The 24533-nt window shown below is 49.7% G+C and overlaps 1 protein-coding gene across 4 annotated transcripts in view; it reads left to right on the forward strand.

The window, feature by feature from the left end:
- The window catches only part of LOC135899795 (endothelin-converting enzyme 2-like), a 46785-nt gene extending 26159 nt beyond the window's left edge, over positions 1-20626 (forward strand). The window contains exons 5-9 of one of the 4 annotated variants that reach the window (XM_070534086.1): positions 1508-2126; positions 2584-3063; positions 11343-11764; positions 13066-13382; positions 18176-20626. In XM_070534086.1, the coding sequence (XP_070390187.1) occupies positions 11365-11764; positions 13066-13382; positions 18176-20149 (2691 nt within the window). In that variant the 5' untranslated portion in view covers positions 1508-2126; positions 2584-3063; positions 11343-11364 and the 3' untranslated portion in view covers positions 20150-20626. The remainder of the gene's footprint in view (positions 1-1507; positions 2127-2583; positions 3064-11342; positions 11765-13065; positions 13383-18175) is intronic. The other 3 variants (XM_070534087.1, XM_070534088.1, XM_065429132.2) reach the window with 3 other exon arrangements.
- The last annotated feature ends 3907 nt before the right edge of the window (positions 20627-24533 follow it).

Consider the following 24533-nt stretch of genomic DNA (forward strand, 5'->3'; position numbering starts at 1 on the left):
GCATGCAAGAACAGACGTCTCGACACCAGGCGCCGTTTTCACCAGTCGGCACTGGTCCGCGTTTTTTACCCGGAGCCATGCTTCGTTTCATTGTCCGCGACTGCAAATCACCGACAAAATGGTCAGTTGCTTAGCTCGGCTATGCCAGGATATACGTAGCGAAAGCTAAGGCATATCATGGTTAGCCGTGGTTAATCTTGATTGCAAGTCTAGGTTAGTCTGGTTGTCTAGCTATGTTGCGGCGTTTAGCCAGTCGTTCGGCGCGCTGTTCGTCTGTTTCCTGGGCGACTAGTTTCCTCTTCATCTCGTTCCGACGTCGATTCCAGGCCTCCTCCTGCCTATCAGAATTGTCGCCGTCCATACTGCCGCCTCAAATATGGTTGCGGCGCACGCGAACTCTCCTTCGCAATCCTCCTACATGTTATCAGGCATGCGACGCAGCTGGCGAAGCGAGCGGAGGCGAGGGCAACGACGAGGAACGCGTGTGACGTCATACCAAACGGCGGCTACGCTAAGGCGCGGCGCTGCGCAGCGGCAGAGCATCTGTGGCTCGGTGCTACTAGTGGCGCATGCGCAGTAGTGACTAGGGAGTGAGAGAGAGAGTAATATCCGCGGCGTGGCGCGCGTTGTGACCTTATGTGCCTCCTCGGAGCACCGCCACGGCGAAATCGCAAGTTCGCGGCCAGAAAACCTTTCGCTTTAAAAAAAAAATGGGTTCTGGTTCCTTCACAGAGCGGCGGTTTGATGGCCTGCGGCCATCCGCTACTGCGCAACAGCTCAAAGTGCTGAACTATTGGCTATTCACGCGCCCCTTCGTTCCGACCGTCAGCAGCAGAGCAGCTGAACGCGGCACTACAAATTTATCAAGCATGAAAAGCTCCAGCGCTAGAGCGAGGGTGCGGTGGAGAAGTTTGGCGCAACTCGGGGTACTCTCGTCGTGAACGCGCGAAGCGGGATAGCAACGCCGGCCTCGCAGCAGCTCCGGCTGCCTTTGCAGTGGTCCATATTAATCTGTCCGCTACTGTACATCGGGGAAATGCTGGATGCTAGGGTAACTCCCGTGCCAAGGCTTAAAATAATCACGTATGTGTTAAGAAAACGGTTAAGTATGGTTCATGCTTTCTTGAACAACTCAGAGTATGCTTGCTATCAGCCTAGGTAATTAACCATTATTAATAGAGGAACCTTGGCGCACTCCTTTAAACACATATTCTTTTATGGAGATGTTGTAGAGGCTCTTGACGAATACCGTGTAGTTTGTTTTCCTGTGGATAGCTGCAAGACTGTCTTTTCTCGATGTTAAAAAGCGCGCAAGATATATAAAAGGTTTATAAAAAGCATAAATAAGTGACTAAGCAATTGCGCGGAGCGACACTCGTGCTCCCAGACGAGCTATAAAGCAGCGATAGGTGTAGCAACTAGGCCATGACGTGTTGCGTGATTCCAGTTCTACCCAAATGCTCTCTCTTAGAAATTCTTTTTATATTTCTCTGATCAACCTTTGCAGATGAACCGCAAGCGATCTTCTTTGATGACGTATGCAGCCGTCGTTGCTCCACAAGTACGGTGCTGCTCGTCAGGAACGAGGAAGTGTTCCTGTTTGAGTTAACAAGAGAGGGGAACTACAATAGTGAGGTGAATCTTAAGGTGACCGCACTGAGCCCAATTTCCACTGCCCTGACCTACACGATACAGATGTCAAATGGGAGATCAACGAACGTGTGGAGGTCAACGGTAGTGATGGCTGGTCAACCAGATGCAGAAGACCTCAAGATCACGGAGGATTTTTTGAAGAGAATGTGTGAAAACGGCACCTTGAGGGTGGAAATTGAGATCACGGAAGACTGACCTAGATGGCGTACTTCCACCCGGATTCACGCGCCCCCTTCGTTCCGACCGTCAGCAGCAGAGCAGCTGAACGCGGCACTACAAATTTATCAAGCATGACAAGCTCCAGCGCGAGAGCGAGGGTGCGGAGGAGAAGTTTGGCGCAACTCGGGGTACTCTCGTCGTGAACGCGCGAAGCGGGACAGCAACGCCGCCCTCGCAGCAGCTCCGGCTGCCTTTGCAGTGGTGCATATTAATCTGTCCGCTACTGTACATCGGGGAAATGCTGGATGTTTAGGGTAACTCCCGTGCCAAGGCTTAAATAATCACGTATGCGTTAAGAAAACGGTTTAGTATGGTTCATGCTTTCTTGAACAACTCAGAGTATGCTTGCTATCAGCCTAGGTAATGAACCATTATTAATAGACGAACTTTTGAAGCATTCCTTTAAACACAAATTCTTATATGGAGAAGTTGTAGAGGCTCTTGACGAATACCGTGTAGTTTGTTTTCCTGTGGATAGCTGCAAGACTGTCTTTTCTCGATGTTAAAAAGCGCGCAAGATATATAAAAGGTTTATAAAAAGCATAAATAAGTGACTAAGCAATTGCGCGGAGCGACACTCCGTGCTCCCAGACGAGCTATAAAGCAGCGATAGGTGTAGCAACTAGGCCATGACGTGTTCCGTGATTCCAGTTCTCCCCAAATGCTCTCTCTTAGAAATTCTTTTTATATTTCTCTGATCAACCTTTGCAGACAGAAGCACAGGCGATCTTTTCTGACGACATTTGCAGCAGACGTTGCTCAATCAGTACTGCTCTGCTCGTCAGAAACGACGAAGTGTTCCTGCTGGAGATCACAAGAGAGGGCAATTACAACAGCGAGGTGAGCCTGAAGCTGACCACATTGAGCTCCCTTTCTAATCCCCTGACATATACCATACAAATGTCCAATGGGAGCTCCAGCAACTTGTGGAAATCCACAGTACTCATGGCTGGTCAAGCAGATGCAGAGGACCTCAAGATCACAGAAGATTTTCTGAAAAGGATGTGCGAGAATGGCATTTTGAGTGTGGAAGTCAAGATCTGGGAGGAAAGACCATTACTTAGGGCCGCAAACAGAGCAAAGCGGCTTGGTTTAGCACAAGAACATGAACGGTGGACTGTGCCACAAGGGAAAAACGTTGTATTCGGTGATGATTCCACGCTTACGACCGCTGGCGACCAGCGAGACACGGTAAGTTATTTTCTAGAACCAATTATTAATCATCTATACATTTAAAATGGTAGTTGTAGTATTTGTGTTGGTTTCCCTCGCATTCAGATCCAGTCTAATTTTACTTCGTTCGGCGACACGAATAAGTCATTGCTAAGATATTTCTCCACTTAAGTAGTAAAAAGTGCAACTATATTAGACTTACATATTTGCTTAACAAAGTGGGCCAGTGCACCGCGATTAAACAACTTATTGCGGTCAGTATTTCAGATTTACTGTCGAGCCTGAGGCAGTGCATGCGCTTGTGAATCGAGCCAGTGCTCGCAATCCATGCTGTAAACATGAACTTAAGTGAGATTGGCGCAGATTCTTAGACAAGTTGATTACCCATCATAAAATATCTGTAATCAATATATGGTTCCTTTTCTTGTCTCAGCTATATGCCGCGGTAACCTGCAACGGCTCGCAGCTAGTGGGCGCACTAGTACGAGCGTGTGGGCTTGCATTAGCAAAGATGATGTTGGCTCACTGATACGCTTACAAGGCAAGTTCACCGTTGAAAGGTACGGGGCAATCATAGACGATGTATTGATTGCCTACGTTCTGGACGGCCCGTTCCCGAAAGGTGACTGTATATTTCAACGCGATAGGTCGCCGATCCACACTGCACGTGCCGTGCAAGAACTGCTCGATGAGCGCGGCGTAACTGTCCTGGAGTGGCCGCCCCAATCCCCGCACCTCGACATCATTGAAAATGTCTGGGGTTCGTTGAAAGTACCGCTGGCGTGCCATCCTCTGCATGGGTTGTCCGAGGATACGCTATAGTACGCCATTATCAGCGAGTGGGACGTGCTCCGAATGAACACATCGCTTACCGAGTCAATTTAGACCTCACTGCCCTCCAGTAGGAGCGCTGTCATCGCTGCCGCTGGGGACATGACCATATACTAAGCGATGTTCGGAGCGTGACGCTTGCATTTCCCCGCCGGCTGGCAGAGCCTGTCTTAAGGAATGAACTATTGTCGAAAAGAAACTATCAGCGCACTGTATTAACTTAAAGCAGTCTTTTTTTCTTATCCATTTGTTTCATCGTGTTTCACCCGCATAGTTATTATTGTTGAGTGGTTTATATTCTACTGCGTCAAATAATGACCGAGTATGTTGCGCGCACAATTTGGTGTCCCTTTTTTGTCGACGCGTATTATGGCAGCACACACAGCGAAGAAATATACGTGCACGCACTCAGTACTCCAGCCTTACGAAAGACCTAAAGAAGCGTGCTGTCAGAAGAAGTTTGTAGAACCACAATCCGGCCAACGAAAGGTACGAGTTTGGCGTCGCACAACGCTTACTAAGGAGTGTTGGCTCGTTTCCCGCAGTAACAAAGAAATCCGCGCGTTGCGCCTGACAGTAGCACGCTTCCCGACAGTGCGGCCGGCGCGAGCCGCTGTAGCAGACAACGCAGTTCAAGACTACGCACCTGGGGCGTCTGCGCCTGCGCGAGCTGCTGCCGCTACCCGACTCCAGCGTTCGCCGCATCGCGATGCAATGCGCTCCGAGTTTTGCCCTAAGTGTGAAACGTCTTGTATTTACGTTTGGGCATTGTTGTGACGTCGGGGCGGAGGACGAAAGCCGGACGCGTTCCGTTGACGAAAAAGAAACGAGAAACTTTATACAATATTTACATATAGTGGATGATAGCATACAGGTAGCAGTAGCAGCGCGTCAGACCGGCTGGGCGGCTGCAAGCGACTTCTGATCTCACAATGGGCTGGTTCTCCCTTAAATCCCTTCGGCGACCCCTCGTCGGCAGGAACCGGTTCGGGCGAGTTCTCGTCGGCAGGTACCATGCGGGGCAGGGTAATGACATCGCCCGTGTCGAATTCTTTATTTGTCGCGGAGAAGTAGGAGCTCTCGTCGCCCCGTGGTAGCCATGTGGGGAATGTAATGCAGCATCCGTCGCCTTGTGGTCACCACAGGGTGCTCGTAGTATGGCACAACGTGTCGAATTCTTGATTCGTCGTGGAGAAGTGGGAGCTCTCGTCGCCTCGTGGTACCCACGTAGTATAGCAGAACAGCATGGTAGTATGATATTAAGATATGGTATAATGATAGTAAAGCTCATTGCTGAATGCAAATTAACCTTAAATGCCGCATTCTCGAATACACCAGTCTCTCGGCACGTGGCAAAGAAAACACTTATAATAACGTTAGCCTCTTTAAAACCAAATTTGCCATTGTACAGTGTTTTGGAGCGCAACATTGAAGCCAAGAGTGTTTGAACAGAAAAAAACCGAAGCTGATCGTGCGCTTCTGACACAACCTTGCATGAGTTGCTGCCATTTTTTGAATTCGATGGGTCAATTGTATGAGTGAGCAGGGCACCTTACACTGTGCAATGTGACTAACGAGGTGCGTCGCATACATGAATATTTACAAGACGTGCATGAATCAGGGTTATGCTGAACGAAAAGTAAAACTTCAGATGATCACCATACAAGGAAGGCTCAGAATGGCGCATTCAAGGTCTACGCGAATCACATGGGATAAAAGAAGAGCAGCACAGTGCGGAGCAGTAATTGCATAGACCCCATGATTCGGATCGTTGCCGAAGCTGGAAACTACGCTCTTACTATACCGGGGAAATGCTGGATCTTTAACGCAACTCCCATGCCAAGCCTTACAATATTCACGTATGCGTTAAGAAAACGGTTCAGTATGGTTCATGCTTTCTTGAACAACTCAGAGTATGCTTGTTATCAGCCTAGGTAATGAACCATTATTAATAGACAAACTTTTGAAGCATTCCTTTAAACACAAATTCTTATATGGAGAAGTTGTAGAGGCTCTTGACGAATACCCACATAGTGTGTTTTCCTGTGGATAGTTGCAGGACTTACAAAGGTTTATAAAAAGGTTTATAAAGGTTTTTAAAGGTTTATAAAAAGCTCATAAAGAGTGATTAGGCACTTGCGCGAAGCGGCGCTCGTGCTCCCAGACGAGCTACAACGCAGCGATTGGTGTTGTAACTAGGCCATGACGTGTTCTTTGATTCCATTGCTCACCAAGTGTCCTCTCTTAATAATACTTTCTATATTTTTCTGACCATCCTTTGCAGAAGACAATACATTTTACATCGAGGATTGCTACACTCGATGGAGCGCAACGCGCATTGCGCTATTGCTGAGACGAGGTGTCGTCTTCGCCTTTGTGGTTTCTCGCCACGGGCAATCCACTCGAGAAGTGACCTTCGAAGTCTTTTTGCTCAGCGCAAGTGAAGACACCCACATCTACACCCTGCACATGCAGGGCCCAGCAGGGTGTAATTTGTGGCAATCAAAAGTTACTATTCCTGGACGGGAAAACCCACACAGTCTGCGCGTCTCGGAAGATTTAGTCCGTGATCTGAGTGTCAATGGAAATATACGGCTGCAAGTTCAAATCTTTTCCGAAGTGTAAATAAACCATCAATGTGACTCATAAAGTGTTTTCATTGTATTGTTCCATGGCTCTCACGCATGGCACAATTAAGGACGTAGCCTGAATTTGTGGTCCTTTCCCTTTGGCAACGCCTCAGGTGAAGAAAATGTGAGCAACGTACACTGAAAAATCGACGCTTATCTAAAAGTACATTTGCAGTTTTTTTACAAGCCTAATCTACGCATATTTCTCCACGCGTACAGATTCCGCCCACTAGGAATCATCAGCAACCCCTCTTCGCGCTTAGCAGGCGTGATAGAAATACTTGTTCCCGTGCTTAATATGGCATGACGGTTGCCCAAGCTTAACGGCGTTTTCCACTGGGCAATCTGAAGCGGTCGCCGAAATCCTCGAGCGAGCGCTCGGGTTTGAAGAACCCGAATCTGCCTGCGGAGCGCGAAAACGATCCACGGGGGATCCCCGTACGCTGCGCAGCGGGGAGCTCCTGGCGGATGTGTGTCATCGAGGCAAGGGGCAGCTTGGCATGCCTCCTGTGAGCAGGAGGTGCGAGCACTGAAGCCCAGGTAGCTTGGCAGTCGCAGCTCCTCTGCAGAAACGTACACCTTCTGCAGAGCAAGCACATCAGCTTCACTCTGCAGGAGATGTAACGAGAGGTCTGCATGCCAGCGCCACAGTGAGTTGGCGTGCCCCTGGAGAACACTTGGATAACGGCGACTCTTCCTTGTAGCAGAGGGATGAGCCATGTTGGGTGGTCTCGTTCTGGACTGCCACTGTCTGTAGGCAGATGGCGTGGAGTGGGTGGTCAGCGGGCAGCATGGTGCTGACGGCCTGTATAGTCAGATGCAGGTTTGCCAGCAGCTGTTCCACCTTTGTCTGCACCGGGAGGGTGGTAGGGAGCTTGGTCGAAGTGACAGTAGTGGCCTGCGGCACCAGACGTTGGGAGCAGCGTGGAGCTGGTACCGGGCGCCTTGAAGCATCAGCGATGTCCTTGAGTGCATTTGCATAGGAGCGCGGTGAGGGTGTGGTGGCTTGCTCCAGCTGGCTCTCCTCACGAACCGCTCACTGCCCGCACAGCATGCGTGGAGAGTGCATTGGTGAAGGACGCCATGATGGTGGCCGCCCGTCGTTCCTCCTGCCACTTGGGACAGCAGGAGTACCCGCGGTGTAGGCGTCACCGCAGTTCACACAGTGGGCTGTCTTGCAAGGGGATCCCATCAGGTTGGCTTCTGCCACAGGAAATGCAGCCTGTCGGTCATTTGCAGCTCTCCACTACGTGACCGAAACGGCTACACTGCCGGCACTGCAGTGAACGAGGCCCTGCCGGACATACCTTGAACCAGAGCTCGATGATGCCCACTTGTTCAGGGTGGACCGGCCCGCAAATCGTATCGTAACTGTGATGCCGTCCTTTGTTGCTGTTAGCACTGGAACAGAAGACTCGATGACCTCCAGCAGGTCCTCGTCTGCAGGAATTCCGTCCATCGCGTGTATAAAGCCGGTGCTCTTTCCACGCTCAGCCGGCAGGCAGGCCATCCCTGGAATGCCACGGAGCTCAGCGACTGCCCGCAGCTCCTCAAGGCATACCCGAATGTTCGTAACGGTGGCCACGATGTTGCGCTTGTGATTGACACGAACTGATGCAATACCTGGTCGCGCAGAAAGTGCCGCCGGAAGTGCGAGGCGCAGGGCACTCGGATGGCTCCACCCAACACAGATGGGCGGCAGAGGACCGTGCCGGTGACAGCAGGGTTGACAGGAAGGGTTGCCTTCTCCAAAACCCTTGCACGGCGCCGATGTCCTTTCGAAAGGACCAGCTGAAAGCCATCCACAGGTCGCTGACGAGCTGGGAGGTCCTCACGCTCCACTGCCTTTGCAGTCTTAGGACTGTGCTGCGAGGAGTCGGCCATCTGGGAAGTAGAAGCTTCTGAAGCGGCAGAAGTGTTCTTCGCCATCAGCTTACTGTCCGTTGCCTACAAAATATTTACTAAGGTAATCACAAATAGAATCAGGAACACCTTAGACTTCTGTCAAGCAAAGGACCAGGCAGGATTCCGTAAAGGCTACTCAACAATAGATCATATTCACACTATCAATCAGGTGATAGAGAAATGTGCGGAATATAACCAACCCTTATATATAGCTTTCATTGATTACGAGAAAGCGTTTGATTCTGTCGAAACCTCAGCAGCCATGGAGGCATTACGAAATCAGGGTGTAGGCGAGCCGTATGTAAAAATACTGAAAAATATCTATAGCGGCTCCACAGCCACCGTAGTCCTCCATAAAAAAAGCAACAAAATCCCAATAAAGAAAGGCGTCAGGCAGGGAGATATGATCTCTCCAATGCTATTCACAGCGTGTTTACAGGAGGTATTCAGAGACCTGGATTGGGAAGAATTGGGGATAAAAGTAATGGAGAATACCTTAGTAACTTGCGATTCGCTTATGATATTGCATTGTTTAGTAACTCAGGGGACCAATTGCAATGCATGCTCACTGACCTGGAGAGTCAAAGCAGAAGAGTGGGTCTAAAAATTTATCTGCAGAAAACTAAAGTAATGTTTAATAGTCAACGGCAATTTACAATAGGCAGCGAGGCACTGGAAGTCGTAAGGGAATACATCTACTTAGGGCAGGTAGTGATGGCGGATCCGGATCATGAGACGGAAATAATCAGAAGAATAGGAATGGGCTGGGGTGCGTTTGGCAGGCATTCTCAGATCATGAACAGCAGGTTGCCATTATCCCTCAAGACAAAAGTGTATAATAGCTGTGTCTTACCAGTACCCACCTACGGGGCAGAAACCTGGAGGCTTACGAAAAGGGTTCTACTCAAATTTAGGACTACGCAACGAGCTACGGAATGAAGAATGATAGGCGTAACGTTAAGGGATAAGAAAAGAGCAGATTGGGTGAGCGAACAAACGCGAGTTAATGACATTTTAGTTGAAATCAAGAAAAAGAAATGGGCATGGGCAGGACATGTAATGAGGAGGGAAGATAACCGATGGTCATTAAGCGTTACGGACTGGATTCCAAGGGAAGGGAAGCGTAGCAGGGGGCGGCAGACAGTTAGGTGGGCGGATGAGATTAAGAAGTTTGCAGGGACGACATGACCACAATTAGTACATGACCGGGGTTGTTGGAGAAATATGGGAGAGGCCTTTGCCCTGCAGTGGGCGTAACCAGGCTGATGATGATGATGATGATGATGATGATGAATGTAGTGAGAAACTCTATCCGTGCGCGGGCGTGCGCGGGCGTGCGCGCTACAGATAGACGCGGCTCAGTTGCGCTAGCTACTCTATGTTGCGCGTGGCCTATCCTTGCTGATACCTCAATGAGCCCTGGAGAGTACCAAGCGGAATGGTTCCAAGGCTCTGCAGAGACTACGAAGGTATTGGATGCATGCTGATGCGGCTAGCCAAGATGTGAAGCGACACAGGCCAACGATTATGCGCGCGGCCGAAGAGCAGCGGCACGCCAAGCGCACGGCTGCAGAACAGTCCGCGGATACCGAGCGGCGCCGATGGGAGGACCGCCACTTGTGGGACGCAGACGGCGTACTTTCCAAACCACTTTGTCGAATAATAATTTGGCGCGGCATGTAGCATCTGCGATTGCCTCCGGTCCCGATCGTACGCCGTGATGACGGGTCGGGACCCGCGCATGCGACAGCTCCTCGAGCGAGCGCTCCCTCGAAATGACGTGGGTTTGCTTGCCTTTCGTGCCTCGTGCCGGTGAGAAATGATTCGCATTGACTTACGTAATAATCGAGAATGCCTTCTGCCGATCTTTTTTGTGCTGCAAATCAACAGCACATTTAAAAAAAAAGGAAATCATAAATCGTTTCACGTTTATTAAATAATTTACAGAAGGCGACGACAGCGTCGGACGAGCCGTAAACAAATAAATTATTATTCCTCAACCATCAGATGATACGCTGATGACAGTGTTGTTTACCGCAAAATAACCAACCCGAATGACGCAATGTCTTCCTTCAAACCGATCTTAACAATGTCTCGCATTGGTGTTCTAAATATGTGATGACGCTCAAAATCCGTGAGTGCAAGACTATGAGAATATCGCGCTCAGGTGGCCTCTCGGAACTTTCCCGCATGTGCTTAATAGTGTACCCCAAGATTCAGTTAACTCGTATGCATACCTTGGCATCCATATTACGAATAGCCTTTCATGGAAAATGCACACTGACAACGTAATTAATAATGCTAACCGTAGGCTCGGTTTCATTCGCCGTAATTTCTCCTCCCTCCGAGCTATCTAAATTCGTTCTCTACAAACTGTCATCGGGTCAAAACTCAGACATGGCGTATATATTTGGGATCTCCTTTCTACTATATCTTGTTCCCTTGAATCAATTCAAAATCGATGTGCCCGTTTTACTGTGCGCAACTAAGTCCGCAACGCAAGCGTGTCAGCCATCAGGCATTCTCTCGAACTACGTGATTGGCAATTAGACGGAAAGGGGCCCGACTGTGCCTCTTTTTTGATAGAACTTTTTATCCGTATTTCAGAGCTAAAACGTGAACTTGTTGCTGCCGCTTCAAACATTTCCTTACTCCCGCGTTGGTCACAGTCTGACGGTCCACGTGCCCAGCTGCCGCACACACCAGTGCGCAAATTCCTTCATGCCGAAGACTGCCTCTGACTGTAACCACCTCCCCTCCTTCATCGCCAGCAATACAGACGAGCCTTCATTCAAGACCGCCATTTCTACTGCTACCCACTCCTCTCCGTAACGCCCTAGTGGCCCTGAGAGTGTTTAAATAAATAAATGACTAACAAACAAAGTAAATAAATTTGATTGAGTCAGTTATTTATTTTCATCTTTTTTGCAGGCCTCTACGCTGACCGCGCGCCATGGCAGTTTCTCCTCGTATAGGCGCATGCCACGGGCAGAAGAAGAAGCAGCAGCTGACGAAGAGGATGGATTCTTCGATGCGGTCCGCGACAGAGAGCGAAAAGAGAACCTCTGGCCGCTCCAAGTCCAGGGCTAAGGCCAAGTCCAAGAAAAAGCACTCGCGGCGATCCTCAAGGCGGGCCCGCAAACGCAGTACAATCTCTCTAGGCGTCGCCGAGGTGGAGGATGCAGTCCCGTCGCTGTCCGTGGATTCCCATCGGCCTAGTACGTCCACGCTGGCCGAGGCGTCGACGAAGTCCTCGACTGGACGGCACAAGCACCCTCGAGCCGCGAGCGAACGGACGTCGATCGCTGGGAGTATGGGTGTCGCTGAGGACCAAAGCGACATCGCTAACTCAGGTATTTGTACTGCTCCATTACAGTGACCAGCACGGGGGACGCCTGTAGTAATTCGAGCGGCGATGAAGCCAGTAGCTGGTGGTTCAGGCTATAGTCGTACGATGCGCGTGGGCGGGCGCCAACACCGTTATGGCCTATTTATTTATTTATTTATTTATTTATTTATTTATTTATTTATTTATTTATTTATTTATTTATTCCAGCATCCGCCTATTTGTTTACTTGCCTGTCTTACTTTCTTTACGAACTCCACCCCCACCTCCCCAAAGAAGAAAAGAGAAAGCAAGAGAGCACGCGTTATAAGCGACACCGTAGGGCTCCCAAGTAAGTTTGCCCAACAGGTGTTCCTCAAAAGTGCATGCTAAAATCGAAACACGAGAGTTCTTGCGTATCGACCTCGATATTCACGTGCGCTCAATTAAAATGCTTTACAACGCGCCCACCCTAGAAAGCGTTGCACCACAGTGCCATGGTGTCGCAGTTTCGTGCATTGAAGACGCCATAGAACGCGACCGAATGTATTGCGCAGTTTGCATTTAAAGAAACACGTCAGACCAACATAACAAAAAAGAAACGATGCAGGAAAAGACTTGTTGAGTGAGTTGTCGCTTTGATGCCATTGTAGAACGATCACGATACTTATACGCGTGCGCAAGCGACGGACACAGACACAAACAAACGCCAATTTGGTGGACGCCCATTTATTCGCGTCTGTTTGTCCGTTCTTGCGCGCTATTTTCGCGCCGTTCTATCAATAGGTAAGATATGGGTAGATAAGCTATACATACTTCAGACCGCGCAAAAGGTTTTGGTCACCGGTTTACCTCTTTTGCTTTTTTCTCCTATTCATCTAAGTTAATGTCAACGCAACCAGTTTCACAGCTCCGTATGCTGATGAACGCAGTCTGATGGGACAAACGGTGGTCACGCCGAAGGCGTATAGTGATGTAGCACGACCTCGAATATCTCCGTCACCTCTTACGCGCTACACGTGATCACGATGCAAGAGGAAACTGGTTGCCGCATGACGCGCCTCTAGGCGGTCGCTCGCACCGGCGCGCCATGAATTTCGGAGGCCACGCAGAGGCTTCGTGGTGGCGGCGCTAGATGGCGCTGAGTGTTCTTGCGGAATGGAGTAAGTTTTGTAGGGAAGCGCGAAAGAGGAGTCCCGCTGCCGAACACGCTTCATACATAACTCGTTTCGGCGATGGGAATGTTGTGTCGCTATATCGATTAATTGATAAACACATTACCATCTACATTAATACGTGATCTGGGTTCTGCCACATTTTCTTTTTCAGAGATGCCCCGATCAGCGCTGACACTTCTGTCGGCAGCGTCGGAGTTGATGGCGGCGCTCGCATCGCCTGAGCCAGCAGTGCCCGCTTCGCACCAGATACCCGAAGAGGACCTGGTTTCGCGGGTGCCACTGGCCACCCTGCCACCTCCGGCGTTGATGCCAACGCGTCCTTTCACACAGAGGAATGAGGCAACCGAGGGGGCGGTGGCAAAGCATGAGTCCGTGATGAAGACAGGCATGACCACGGGACACGACAGTTTTACCCCTCTCAGCGGGATCGTCCCGTGGCGGAAAGACGTCCAACCAGACCTCGTCGATGTGCGTGTTTTTTTTTTTCCTTTTTGCATGCGCGCGTCAAACTCGTACTAAAAAGAGATCGCGGAGGTAGCGAATGATTTCCGAAACATAACCTACAAATTAAACATTTCCGAAATGTATCTAGGATATATTTCTGCCTACAGCATGAATAGTTCTCGAACGAACGAGCTTATTTGTATCGGCCTCCAAAATAATTTGCCCTCAACTGTTTTTTTTCCAAGTTTATTTAAGCACGTTCAGGTGCATCTCGTGACTTAATGGTACTGTGGTTTTGTGGATCTACTTAACTGTAGGTCAGGCCAATAACGTACTCTCTGCCCTTTCATCACAAGCAAATGTAAACACCGGAGCGTGAGTTGAGGCGAGAATAGCCTCTAATATTTGTTAAAGGGACCCTGAAACGCTTTTGACGATTTTCTATAAACGTGCTGAGTCGTTAGAGTATGTCCTTCTGATCATTAATTGACACATCTAAGTGCTCTGCGTAAAGCGTGTAATTTATTATAAGGTTTTAAAAATGCACATCGCTGCCGATCGCAGCGCACTGCTCGGCGGAATTTTAAGCCGCCCCTATCCATATGACCGAAATAACCCATATGACGTCAGTGGGGCGAGCTATCCGATTGGCTGACCAGGACGCATGATCGATAATTTTTCCAACTTCATGGTAAACAAATGATCTTCGTAATGATTGGAATGTTAGTTAATTTGTTTTTATAAAGAGAAAGTAGCATAAAGGGAATGCACAAGAACAATTTTTCAGTACACTTAAGCACTTCCGGCACACAGCAAGTGTCGTCTGCTTGTGTTACAACGTACTCCATTTTGACGAGAGCTCCGCGGTCAGAGTTGGTCGTAGTCTTTTCGCGAGCACTATTATTCGACTTTGTTGCCTTGTGGACTGCAAACGTAGCGACTGGCAATATGTCAAGCTGCGACATCGTGTCCCTCTGCAAGGCAGCGTACGAGCGAACTGGCTGCTGCGCATCGGACTGCCGCTATCCGATCGGCGCCAGGAATTTGCGCGTTTGTGGCCGTCACTTTACACCGGAAGATTACTAACGCAATATCGCGAGTCCCGTATAGGGCAAACGTAAGCGCAAGGGGACAGGGTCTGGCCGCTTGACTGTGCCGTAACGGGATGAGCCGAGATGAGCAGAAGGGCAAATGTGAATGGTCTGCACGGTGCAGTCACCTGGTGGCACAGAGCTCAACCACACAAAGTAGCAGCAGCGAAGTGTATTCTTTGCTGCTGGTGTGTATTTTTCGCAGGAGTGTAATCATCAACACGTTGTTTTTATAAATGTTTAAAATGTTTTACACTTGGTTAGAGCAAATTAGCGCTTTGTTTGGCTGGTTAAGCGCTGCGCCAACAAGTGTCTGGACCGTGCAGACCGGTCAGGCCGCTCACGTTAAGTCTACGCTAAAGTTCCTTCAGCAGCTTGATGTTTATGCCTCCAGTCATTTGACGAAATGACCAGCTTGCCTGTGGTTAAAACGGAATACCAGACACGTTCGGCGCTACGACAGAATGCTCGCAACGCACGCTGCTTCGATAGCTCTCGCTTGGGGTCGACAGCCAAGCGGCTAGCGGAGAGGTTTCGCGCGGGCGGGGGCGGGTTCGAAAACCACCGGAAGTGGACGATGCGACGTCGCATCGTGACGCAGGACCAGTGAAGGCGGAGCTTAGCCCCGCTCGCTCGGCGAACGAGTTGAGGAGGAAAAGCATGGCTGGGGAGGAGGGTAACTTCTAATCGCTTGTAGCTCCATTAATACGTTACGCTTCACTTAAATTGTGGTGCGAATGTTCTACTTAAGCAGTACCCTACGCGTCTACAAAATTTGTCCGAACCGTTTCAGAGGCCCTTTAAAGGAACAGCATTTTTATAGAATGCAAAATGGGGGGAGGAGGAAATTCTCTAGCGATGCGTTAACCTCGAAACACGGGATTACCGGCATCTGCAAGCAGCGTTAATAAAATTTAGATGAAAATAATATAGTTATCTGTTTGCGCGAAACTATAGAGCAGGACGACTACGTGTTCTTCTCAGTCGTTGAATTCGTGCGACTAAATCAAGCGCAAATTCGGCTACTGGTCCCTTCCATATTTTTTGGTGCTGGAACAAGTCTGGCTACTGCATTTGGTTGATAGGAGCGTAAGATAAAGAAATGCATTGGAAGCCCCGAATGTGGTTCGGGTTCACATGCTAGGAAAAAAAAACACATTTAAAGCAATGCGATACGGACCCTATAGTTCAATAACTAAAGTCCCGTATCCGAGGTATGGCGACATCTTGAGGCTCTCTATTCTTATCCCCCGTTGGCGACTCTACTCAGATTTCGAGCTCTCTGCTCTGTTTCCCAGAAGCCGAGCCACTAGTACGTTTGAATAATAATATATGAATGTTCGAAAATTATTTGACAAGTCGAACTTCGTTTCAAATAATGAATTTGACTGTGCGGCAATTCGTTCTACATAAACTGCGAAACGTAATTCGAAGACTGGTACACATACCAATCCGCTTATATTACAATCCTAGGAAATTATTTGGAAAGTTGAGCACATGCTCTGTTCGTTTTAAATATTTGATCAAACGCCATGATATTTAGCCCGAGAAATCGTGTCGCGCGATTCGAGCACTGCAACAGGTACTGACCGTCGCATTTTGGGCAATGCCGGCCTCCTCAGCCACTCCGCGTGGTATAGGTCAGTTCCGATCCTCTTGACTAAATTGACATCCTATACGTCCAAACACGTCTGTGACACGTGCTTTTCGGTGGATGCTCGAATGACTTAGATGTCGTGGCTCAGGAAGTGTCATGATTATCGTCGGAGAAACCAACAGGCAGCGCCACAAAGAAACAGCGCGGAGGTTCGAGTCGACAACCTAATGCCTTTTTTATCGCAGAGGGACAGACCACTGTTTCCGAACTCGTTCAGGCAGGGCTTTTGAATGACGTAGGAAAAATGTATTCTCAGAGGAGAAAGTAATCGCAAATAATACCAAGCCTTTATTTCCCCCGTTTCTCTATAGGTTATAAATTGCGGACGCTGGATTCTTTTACGCACTTGATTCTTTCTCCAACGTTCTCTTATCCTCTGCTAATAAGAGATAATGATGTAGCATTCAAAAACAAAATTCAAGTAGGCATACGTTTTCTTCCTTATTCAAGGTAGGCTATCTTTAAGGCAAGGTAACTTAAAAAGCTTATAAAAATTCATGCAATCGTGCATCAAACAGGAACTGTAGTAGCGCTCTCCTAATGACAGTCATCTTGAAAACACCTGCTGAAGTGAGAATGCCGGTCAACTCTGGGGACAAGAGACTGACGAAGGGCTCCAGAATAGCTTGTGGGCCTTGGCAAGTCCACGGTATGTCCTGTGCTAGGCGCGATTATCTTGTACCAGTATCGTACAGTCGGGGCACGTCCTTCGTTAGAGACATCAGTTCTGATCCTCTTTTGTGAAAATAACAAAACCAAATGAGCAAAGGACTGCGAAATACGTGCCGACACACGTCCGTGACCTCAGTGGCTGCGCGGACGGTGAAATAAAGAAACTTCAAAATCTTGCTCAACTGCTTCGCCTATAGGCAAAGCAGTGAACGAGTATGCTCGTTCACTTTATACTTGACGGAACCGAAAGCTGCAATGTGAATTCAAAGGTTGGGTCTCGACGGACTTTTCGTTTCATTTAGGGCACTTTTCGTGTCACATATACGTTGCTTTCTGTAGACCCGTCACTGTGGCTTAGCGGTTATGGTGTCGCGCTGCTAAGCACGACGTCGCGGGATCAAATCCCGGCCACGGCGACCGCATTTCGATGGGGGGCGAAATGCAAAAACGCCCGTGTCCGCGTGCATTGGGGGCACGTTACAGATCTTTTGTTGGTCAAAATTAATACGGAGTCCTCCACTATGGCGTCCCTCATAATCGAATCGTAGTTTTGGCACGTAAAACCGCGGAAAGCAATTCATGTTCTACAGCATTAAAATAAGCTCTTCCACTGGGTTAATGTGACTTGCTTGCTGTAGTCGAGTTGAAGCGCAACATTGACACAGCTGACAGGGAACCAGACCTATGGACACGTGCTACCCTGTCCCCTGTTGACTCCGTGCTTAAAACTCTACTCATGCCTTCTCCCAAGCAATTACTTGCTGGTTCAGAAGTGTAATACTGCAAGGCTACATATTTATCTTCCGTGGTGATTCTGGCTTAGGTACTTTGTAAAAGGTCTTCGTGTTAGCTACAAATTTGGCATAGGGAATAAAGTCGCCGTGGCCGAGTCCTGGCAAGCCCTTCTGAGAGAAACAGAAAAACATCTGAGTTGCATTTCAGCGTTTTTGTGGTGTTCGCCTTTTGTCCTTACCCCGAAAATCTTAGACGGAACACTCAGTGCTCTTTATTTCGCTGCGCTAAAGAAAGCAGCCTTCTTTACAAATTATTGGCCCAAGTACAGAGAATGCCAACATCTTGAACACGGTGCACTCGTTCAACGACAGCAACGTGATTATTCAATATAGTTTCATACATTTTCATAACATTCTGTAGTTTACGAGGATTGCCCGACCTGCTGCCTACATCTTTAGGTAATGGTGGTGGGAGGCGGTTCAGATACCTTATGTTCTTGGAGCATATTTAGGATGTTATAACATTGTGAATATATGTAGTAATTTCTCTTGGTTAGCATTTCTTTCTTTCGATCTGTTCTCGGCAAGTGCAGGGGGCCGTTCGTTATAGTTATTCCCCCCCGGCATTCTTGTAGCAGCTAAATGCGTACACCATACTCGCAGGTCACCGAAAGCGGCCCGTCAATGCCTCAGTGGTTCATCACGGCTCTCATCGCACTCATCGCCTGCACCATCGCGTTCGCCCTCTTGCTGAGCAGAATGTTCCTACCAGACGTGAGAAGCGCCCCGTGCAAGACGCACGAGTGCCTCGAGTACGGACGCCGGCTTGCCTCCTCGCTGAACACATCGGTCAGTCCCTGCCACAGCTTCACCAACTTCGTCTGCGATGGCTGGCGGCGAGAGAGCGTGCTCTCGGTGCAGGACGACCTCGTGTGGGAGACCCTGGACCGTATCGGGCGCCTGGTGCACCGTATCAAGGTCCCCAGCAGTGGTCAGAATGACTTGCAGAGGGCGGCCGCCGCCTACAAGAGCTGCTACGACGTCGCCCAGGGCAAGAGAGACGAACTCCCCGCCGTGAGGCAAGCCCTCGCCGAAGCCGGCATCACGTGGCCACGCCGTCCCAGCAAAGTCGACGCCCTTCGCGTGGCCCTGTACGCAAGCGTCAAGCTCGGCTGGGACGTCTTCCTGCGCGTATTTCCCATGCAGGTCGATGGTCGCCATGTGGTGGTCGTCAGTCGCGGCGGGTCCTTCGTGCAGCTAAACCATCAGTTCACGATGCAGAGGACATTAGTCGAGAAGGAAGACTTCTTTTACGCGCTCAAAAATAGTTTTGAAAATGGTGACGCGGGCGACGAAGCGACCTTCAGGGAGTTGACTCACATTGAGAAGATAGCCATGGGAGAGCTGTCGCAGGTGTACAACGTCATAACAGCGCCAGTAGACCTGCCGCCTGGCACCTTCAGCAGGTGGGGGTCGCAGAGTCTCTCCGAGAGCAGCTGGCGCCGCGTCCTCGCAGAACTCGACTTCAATGCGACCGGCGACTTGATCTTCCGCGTACTGATGCTAAAGTACGTGAAAGCATTCATCGAGCTGTGGCACATTCTCGGTGACACGAACCTGTACTGGCTAGTCTCCTGGGGCACAGTGCAGGTGGCAGCGCTGTACGCGAACCAAGACCTTATCCTAGCGTTTTACGGTGAAACGAAAGCTCTAGCCTTGGTTCGTCAAGGTGCCTTCTGTTTGAGCAGAGCCTACCGGTTCTCGAGACACGCCCTCTCCCACGAATACAGCGACAAGGCTTTAAACATGCACACGCTCACCGCTGCCGGACAACTCGCTCTCCGGGTTCGCGAAGCCGTGCACCAGCTGCTATCCACGTGGATTCATTACGACGAGAGCATCGCTGTAGTGACTGATTGGCGCTCGCTGGACACGTCGTTCAGCGCGTTCCGCAGCCAAATCGAAGTCAGCGCGAGCCATGGCGCCAACCATTCATTCGCGCCTCAATCTCTGGATTTGGGCGACTCGTTTGTTGCGAACTGGCGCAAGTCAGTCCTGGTGCCCGACTGGAGCGAGTGGGACGAGGCCGTCGTAAGCGCCATCGCGTCGCTCGAGTTTGCCGCGTTGCGGCCGGGAGAGGACTTTCAAGTAATGGTCTACTCCCTGACCTTCCTGCACTTCAACGTCGACCTTGTTCCTGCGCTTAACTATGGAGGCCTGGGTTTGGGAGTAGCCCAGGCGCTGGGCATGCTATTTATCTACGCCTACCAGCAGAACGTCACCAGGCGCAAGCACATCAGTGCCCTGTTGGACTGCGTTACGGCCGGAAGCTTCTTGCACGGCCGGAACGCCATGGCTGCCTTGGCCGAGATTATCACGAGCAAAGCACTGATTAGCGCCTACATGAGCGGTGCGCAGCAGGACGGCGACCGACTTATAGGACTTGAATCATATGAAAACAGGCAGCTCTTGTTTATCGCCGCCTGCTATATGAAGTGCGAGGTCACGCCAAAGGCAAGCATGCTCGGACTGTGTGACTCGAGCTTCCAATTCATGTCAGAGTTTGCTGAGGCTTTCGGCTGTTCTCCAGGAACACCCTTGAACCCATGGAGACAGTGCAGACTGTCGAGTTCATAGGTGAATGCACTGTAGTACTGCCACTAATCTTCAAGGCATCCATGCTTTGGCCGATATATCTACATTCATTTTCATTTTCTTTTTGAACTCTCGTCCGCCCTTATCGCACAATGTTTGATCTTTACATCGCTGCATGCAATGTCTCGGTAAATGCGTTTTAAATAGTCGTACATTTATTTTATTTTTTCCGTATATGGATGCCAAAATACGTGAAAGCCTTCGTCGAACTCTGGCACAGCATTCTCGGTTACACGAACCTGTACTGGCTATAGTCTCCTGGTGTACAGTTCAGGTGGCAGCGCTGTGCGCGTACCAAGCCCTTATCTCAGCGTATTTTTAACACCCCCATTTTGCATCACGGTCTTACTGTCTGCCTATGACTTTATTTCATTTGGGAGCTGGGCATTCAAGTTCGTTTGAACGATACCGCGCACAGCATACATCTTTCGAGTAAAACCATGTTGTGAGGTTCTTAAACTTAGCGTTGTAATTGCGTTTATTTCTTTTGCTTCTTACGGTCTTTTTCTTTCTCTTTTCTCTCTCTGTTTTTCTCGCGCGCGTGCGTATTAAACGCATTTGATGGATATCAGTACTGAAAGCTCTGCGTGACTTCTTGTGGAAAACATCCCGATTATTCCTACGATTTCCCTCCTCGCTCCTTTTCCCACATACCCGCTTTGTTACTAAACGCGTTAAAGCCCTGTGTCGCGTGTCGCCTCCCGCGTCCAGCATCGGACGTCGTTTCGGCAAAACATTTTCGAGCCAGCCATACCCAGGCTCTCCTGTGGCGCAAGGAAGCTACTGAACTGAAGTTCTCAAGCTAGAACAGCTGTGGCGCCATCTGCTAACTAGAAATCAAATCAGTTTTACGGCTCGGTGCCGTGTCTATACTCCTAGCAGGAGTGAAAACAAATAGCTAATCTCAATAATTACGACAAAACATACTTAATGATTTGACCTCAGCTTGAGATGAGACTTAGCAATTGCAGATTTTGCCAGTGGTTTCTTTCTGACAGGGTGGAGAGCCAGTGACAAGCGCGAATTCGGATCGAAGCTGGTAGTATAGGCGTTGTATGAGCGCTGCCATGTTGTTATAGTTGATCACGGTTATGGTGACTATTACGGTTACCGGCGTTAACCGTCACAGGAATTTTTGGTGCATGACGTACATGTGCAATCGTCCTAACATGTCACGTATCGCCGTTATTTTGATCATTAAGTGATAAAAGATAAGGCTTTTTTAGTGTATACCCAATAATCAGCCAGTTATGTCCAGAACTATATACCGCTGCGCAAGATACCGCTGTATGCGCCTTGTACCTTTGGCAGTGCTGACAGTGCAATGGAGATAGGAGCGGTGAAGCGAAGTTCTGCATCGTGATACTAACGAGCACCGACACGGAGCGCTTCGTTAGTCGTAGCGCAGCGGACGCTCCATATATGCCTGGTGCTGGCACTTGGTGCACAGGGTTTCCCTTTCTTGTCGTATTAGCCTGTGGCGCCTCGTCACCTATGGAGTGCAGTTTCAACATGCATCAGCAGTGCTTACACGTCGCTCACTGCTTGCTTGCGATGGCGCCAACTAAGAATCTTAAACTGCTGCGCTAAGAGGCGCAGATAGGCAACGGCGTCGACAGGCGAACTTGGCTTTGGTGCAGCGAGAGACACGCGAGCGGGAAGCAGAACGCCATCGCGCGTTCCCGGCGCACGCTGAGAACTCTGCCGCTCGCATTCTTGAAGCTGAGCGCGTCGCAACTCAATGCTGCCCAAGACACCATGGAGCCGGACAAAAATGGTCATACTGTCACCAAAGCGACTCGGCAGCTGGACAGCGCGCTCACCAACCACACGTGAACACAGTCGCCGGCCCGCAAATTGTGCGCCTATACTATACAGCCATGTCCGATATTTCCTCTGTCCCACCATCAATCATATCATACTTTTTTTTTGGTGGGGGAGGCGCTCTTGGCCACTTAGTGGTTCATGCGCCGCAAAACATTATGCATTATTGTCATCGTTATAACATATGGGAACACGTTTCAAATGCTTTTCAGCCTATATTACTTGTTTGAATGTAATGCAAAACCTTGAAAAAGAAAAAAGACTACACAATTTCAGCATAAAAGTGTGACCTTGAGTTTCGGTTTCACAAACGCTGGGGAAAGCTTCAGAGAAAGCGTAAGGACATAATTATTGCTGAAAAATGATCTCCCACGACTAATTAGGACGCTAACAATGTTCCTTCATTTCTTAAGGTAGCGTTTTGACCTTAGCGCAATATCTTGGAAGAAAAAATGGCTGTGGAAGAAAAAATGGCTGTGGCTTAGCTAAGGTTAAGCCCAGGATGCGAAGCATACTAGCCTTTATTTTTAGAACCACTGTTTAGCCTGGTGAACTGCTGTTGCTTGGCTATATTTGGTTCGGCTAGACGAAGAAACAACTCATGCAGGCCACCACCAGTATGCGACGCGACCCTGCTGCATGCTTCGCCGCCGCCAGTGCACGTGACACCCAAGACCAACGCCAAGACACGCCGCGTCACGTGGACTTTCCATCGTTCGTCGAACTTTCCTCCTCTCTAGCGGGGGGAGCCCTCTGTAGCGGCAGCAGCATCGGCGTCGCACGAGGGGTGACGTAGGCGCTCGCGTCTACACGAGGCACGAGCGGCTGGCACGTCCGGCGCGGGCTAGCGTTCCGAAGGAGCCTCCGCTTTTGCAGCTGTGACGACGTCATATGGTAGCTACGCGGCCGTGCGCGGCGCAGCAAGGAAGAGCGTGGTTGTGCGGCTAGTATGCTTCGCATAAAAGAAGGCCAGGCGAAGAGAGCTCGTGGAAGTCGTTGCTCGAGCGTTCAAGAATTTGGCCTCAAGAATCCGGTCCAGAAGAGGGTCAGCCGAGAGAGGCACCAGAGGTGAGCGACTTTCCTGCCAAACGTCCGCCAGTAGGACGCACAGTGTGAAGCTTCTAGCTAGCGATGTGCTTAAACGACCGAAATTTCTGATCCAGCGGCACTACGCGCTCAAGCTTTTTTTGCCGAATCACATTGCTTAGCGCGCGGGGGAATCGTGTCCTGCGGGAGCTGTCGTGCGTTCGCGATGCACTCTAGCCACGGTTCCTCTCAAGCTTAGCGTTTCAGCGTTACGCAAGCAACTTACCGAACGCTCGAGGCGCATTCACACCGTGGGTGGGGGGTGGTGGGAGGGGCGGAGTGGATGGCTTCGAACGCGCAGCGTGATAAAGGCGTGCTTCGTATGGACTCTGTTTTTTCAGCTTTACAGCGAATATCCTCACTGTCTACTTACGAATCTTTGTGTACGGGACCGTGAACCTCTCCAGACAACGTTAAAGGTCCCATCTTGCAAAACATCCGGTGTCGCCATCCGGATGCTCAGGCGCCGACCATCCTTTAGCTAAAAATCATTCTGAACCACAACCACGCAGTCCCTCTGCGTGGTACAGATGCATTACTGAACTAATTAAATTCCTCGATGTAAAATGTGCCAGAAAAAATGGCTGTGGCTTAGGTAAGGTTAAACCCAGGATGCGAAGCGTACTAGCCTTTATTTTGGTTGTTTAACCACTGTTTAGCCTGGTGAACTGCTGTTGCTTGGCTATATTTGGTTCGGCTAGACGAAGAAACAACTCATGCATTACTGCTTCGCCTTCAAGAGTGGAACGCGACAGCGTTCCCGTCGACCCGCCAAGGGGTGTAAGACAATGGGCTACAGGGCAGCGACTACGCGCCCCGCATTGGACGCGGTGAGCGTCGAGCAAAGCAGCGTTCGGCGCGGCAACGAAATGTGCGCCTGAGCAAGAGACGCACGCCTTAGAAACAGCTCGTTTCTAAGGCAACACCGCATTCACTAGAGGCGCTTTTGTACCGCTTTGAAGCATCGTACTCGTGGCTCAGTGGTAGCGTCTCCGTCCCACACTCCGGAGACCCTGGCCTCAAATCCCGGGATATACGGTAAAGACATCTGTGAAGTTAAGGGTGAGCTCGAGGCTATGGACGTCGAAAAGTATCGATCCGCCGTAATAAGGGCGCGAGCTGAGAAGATATGGTTGGGGGAAACTCCAAATAAGCGCGCATTGTGTGACGAAAGGAGATACGCAACACAAAATGAAATCAGAGAAATTACGTATCAGAACACTATTACCAGCGACATTGAAGAAATTGAACGTGCATTTGTCGAGCACTATGAGAACTTAATAGGTGTACAAAGAAGTGGGAGCATTCCGCTGACACAGGATACCCTTGATTTAATGCCACGGTTAGATGGTGATACTCGAGCCCTTTTGGAGAAACCCATTAGCGTAGACGAAATAAAACAGGCGATAACTGAACTACCGCTGGGGAAGACACCTGGGCCAGACGGCCTCGGTGC

The sequence above is a fragment of the Dermacentor albipictus genome, chromosome 2 (genome assembly GCF_038994185.2).
Source record: "Dermacentor albipictus isolate Rhodes 1998 colony chromosome 2, USDA_Dalb.pri_finalv2, whole genome shotgun sequence".
NCBI classification, from domain to species: domain Eukaryota; kingdom Metazoa; phylum Arthropoda; class Arachnida; order Ixodida; family Ixodidae; genus Dermacentor; species Dermacentor albipictus.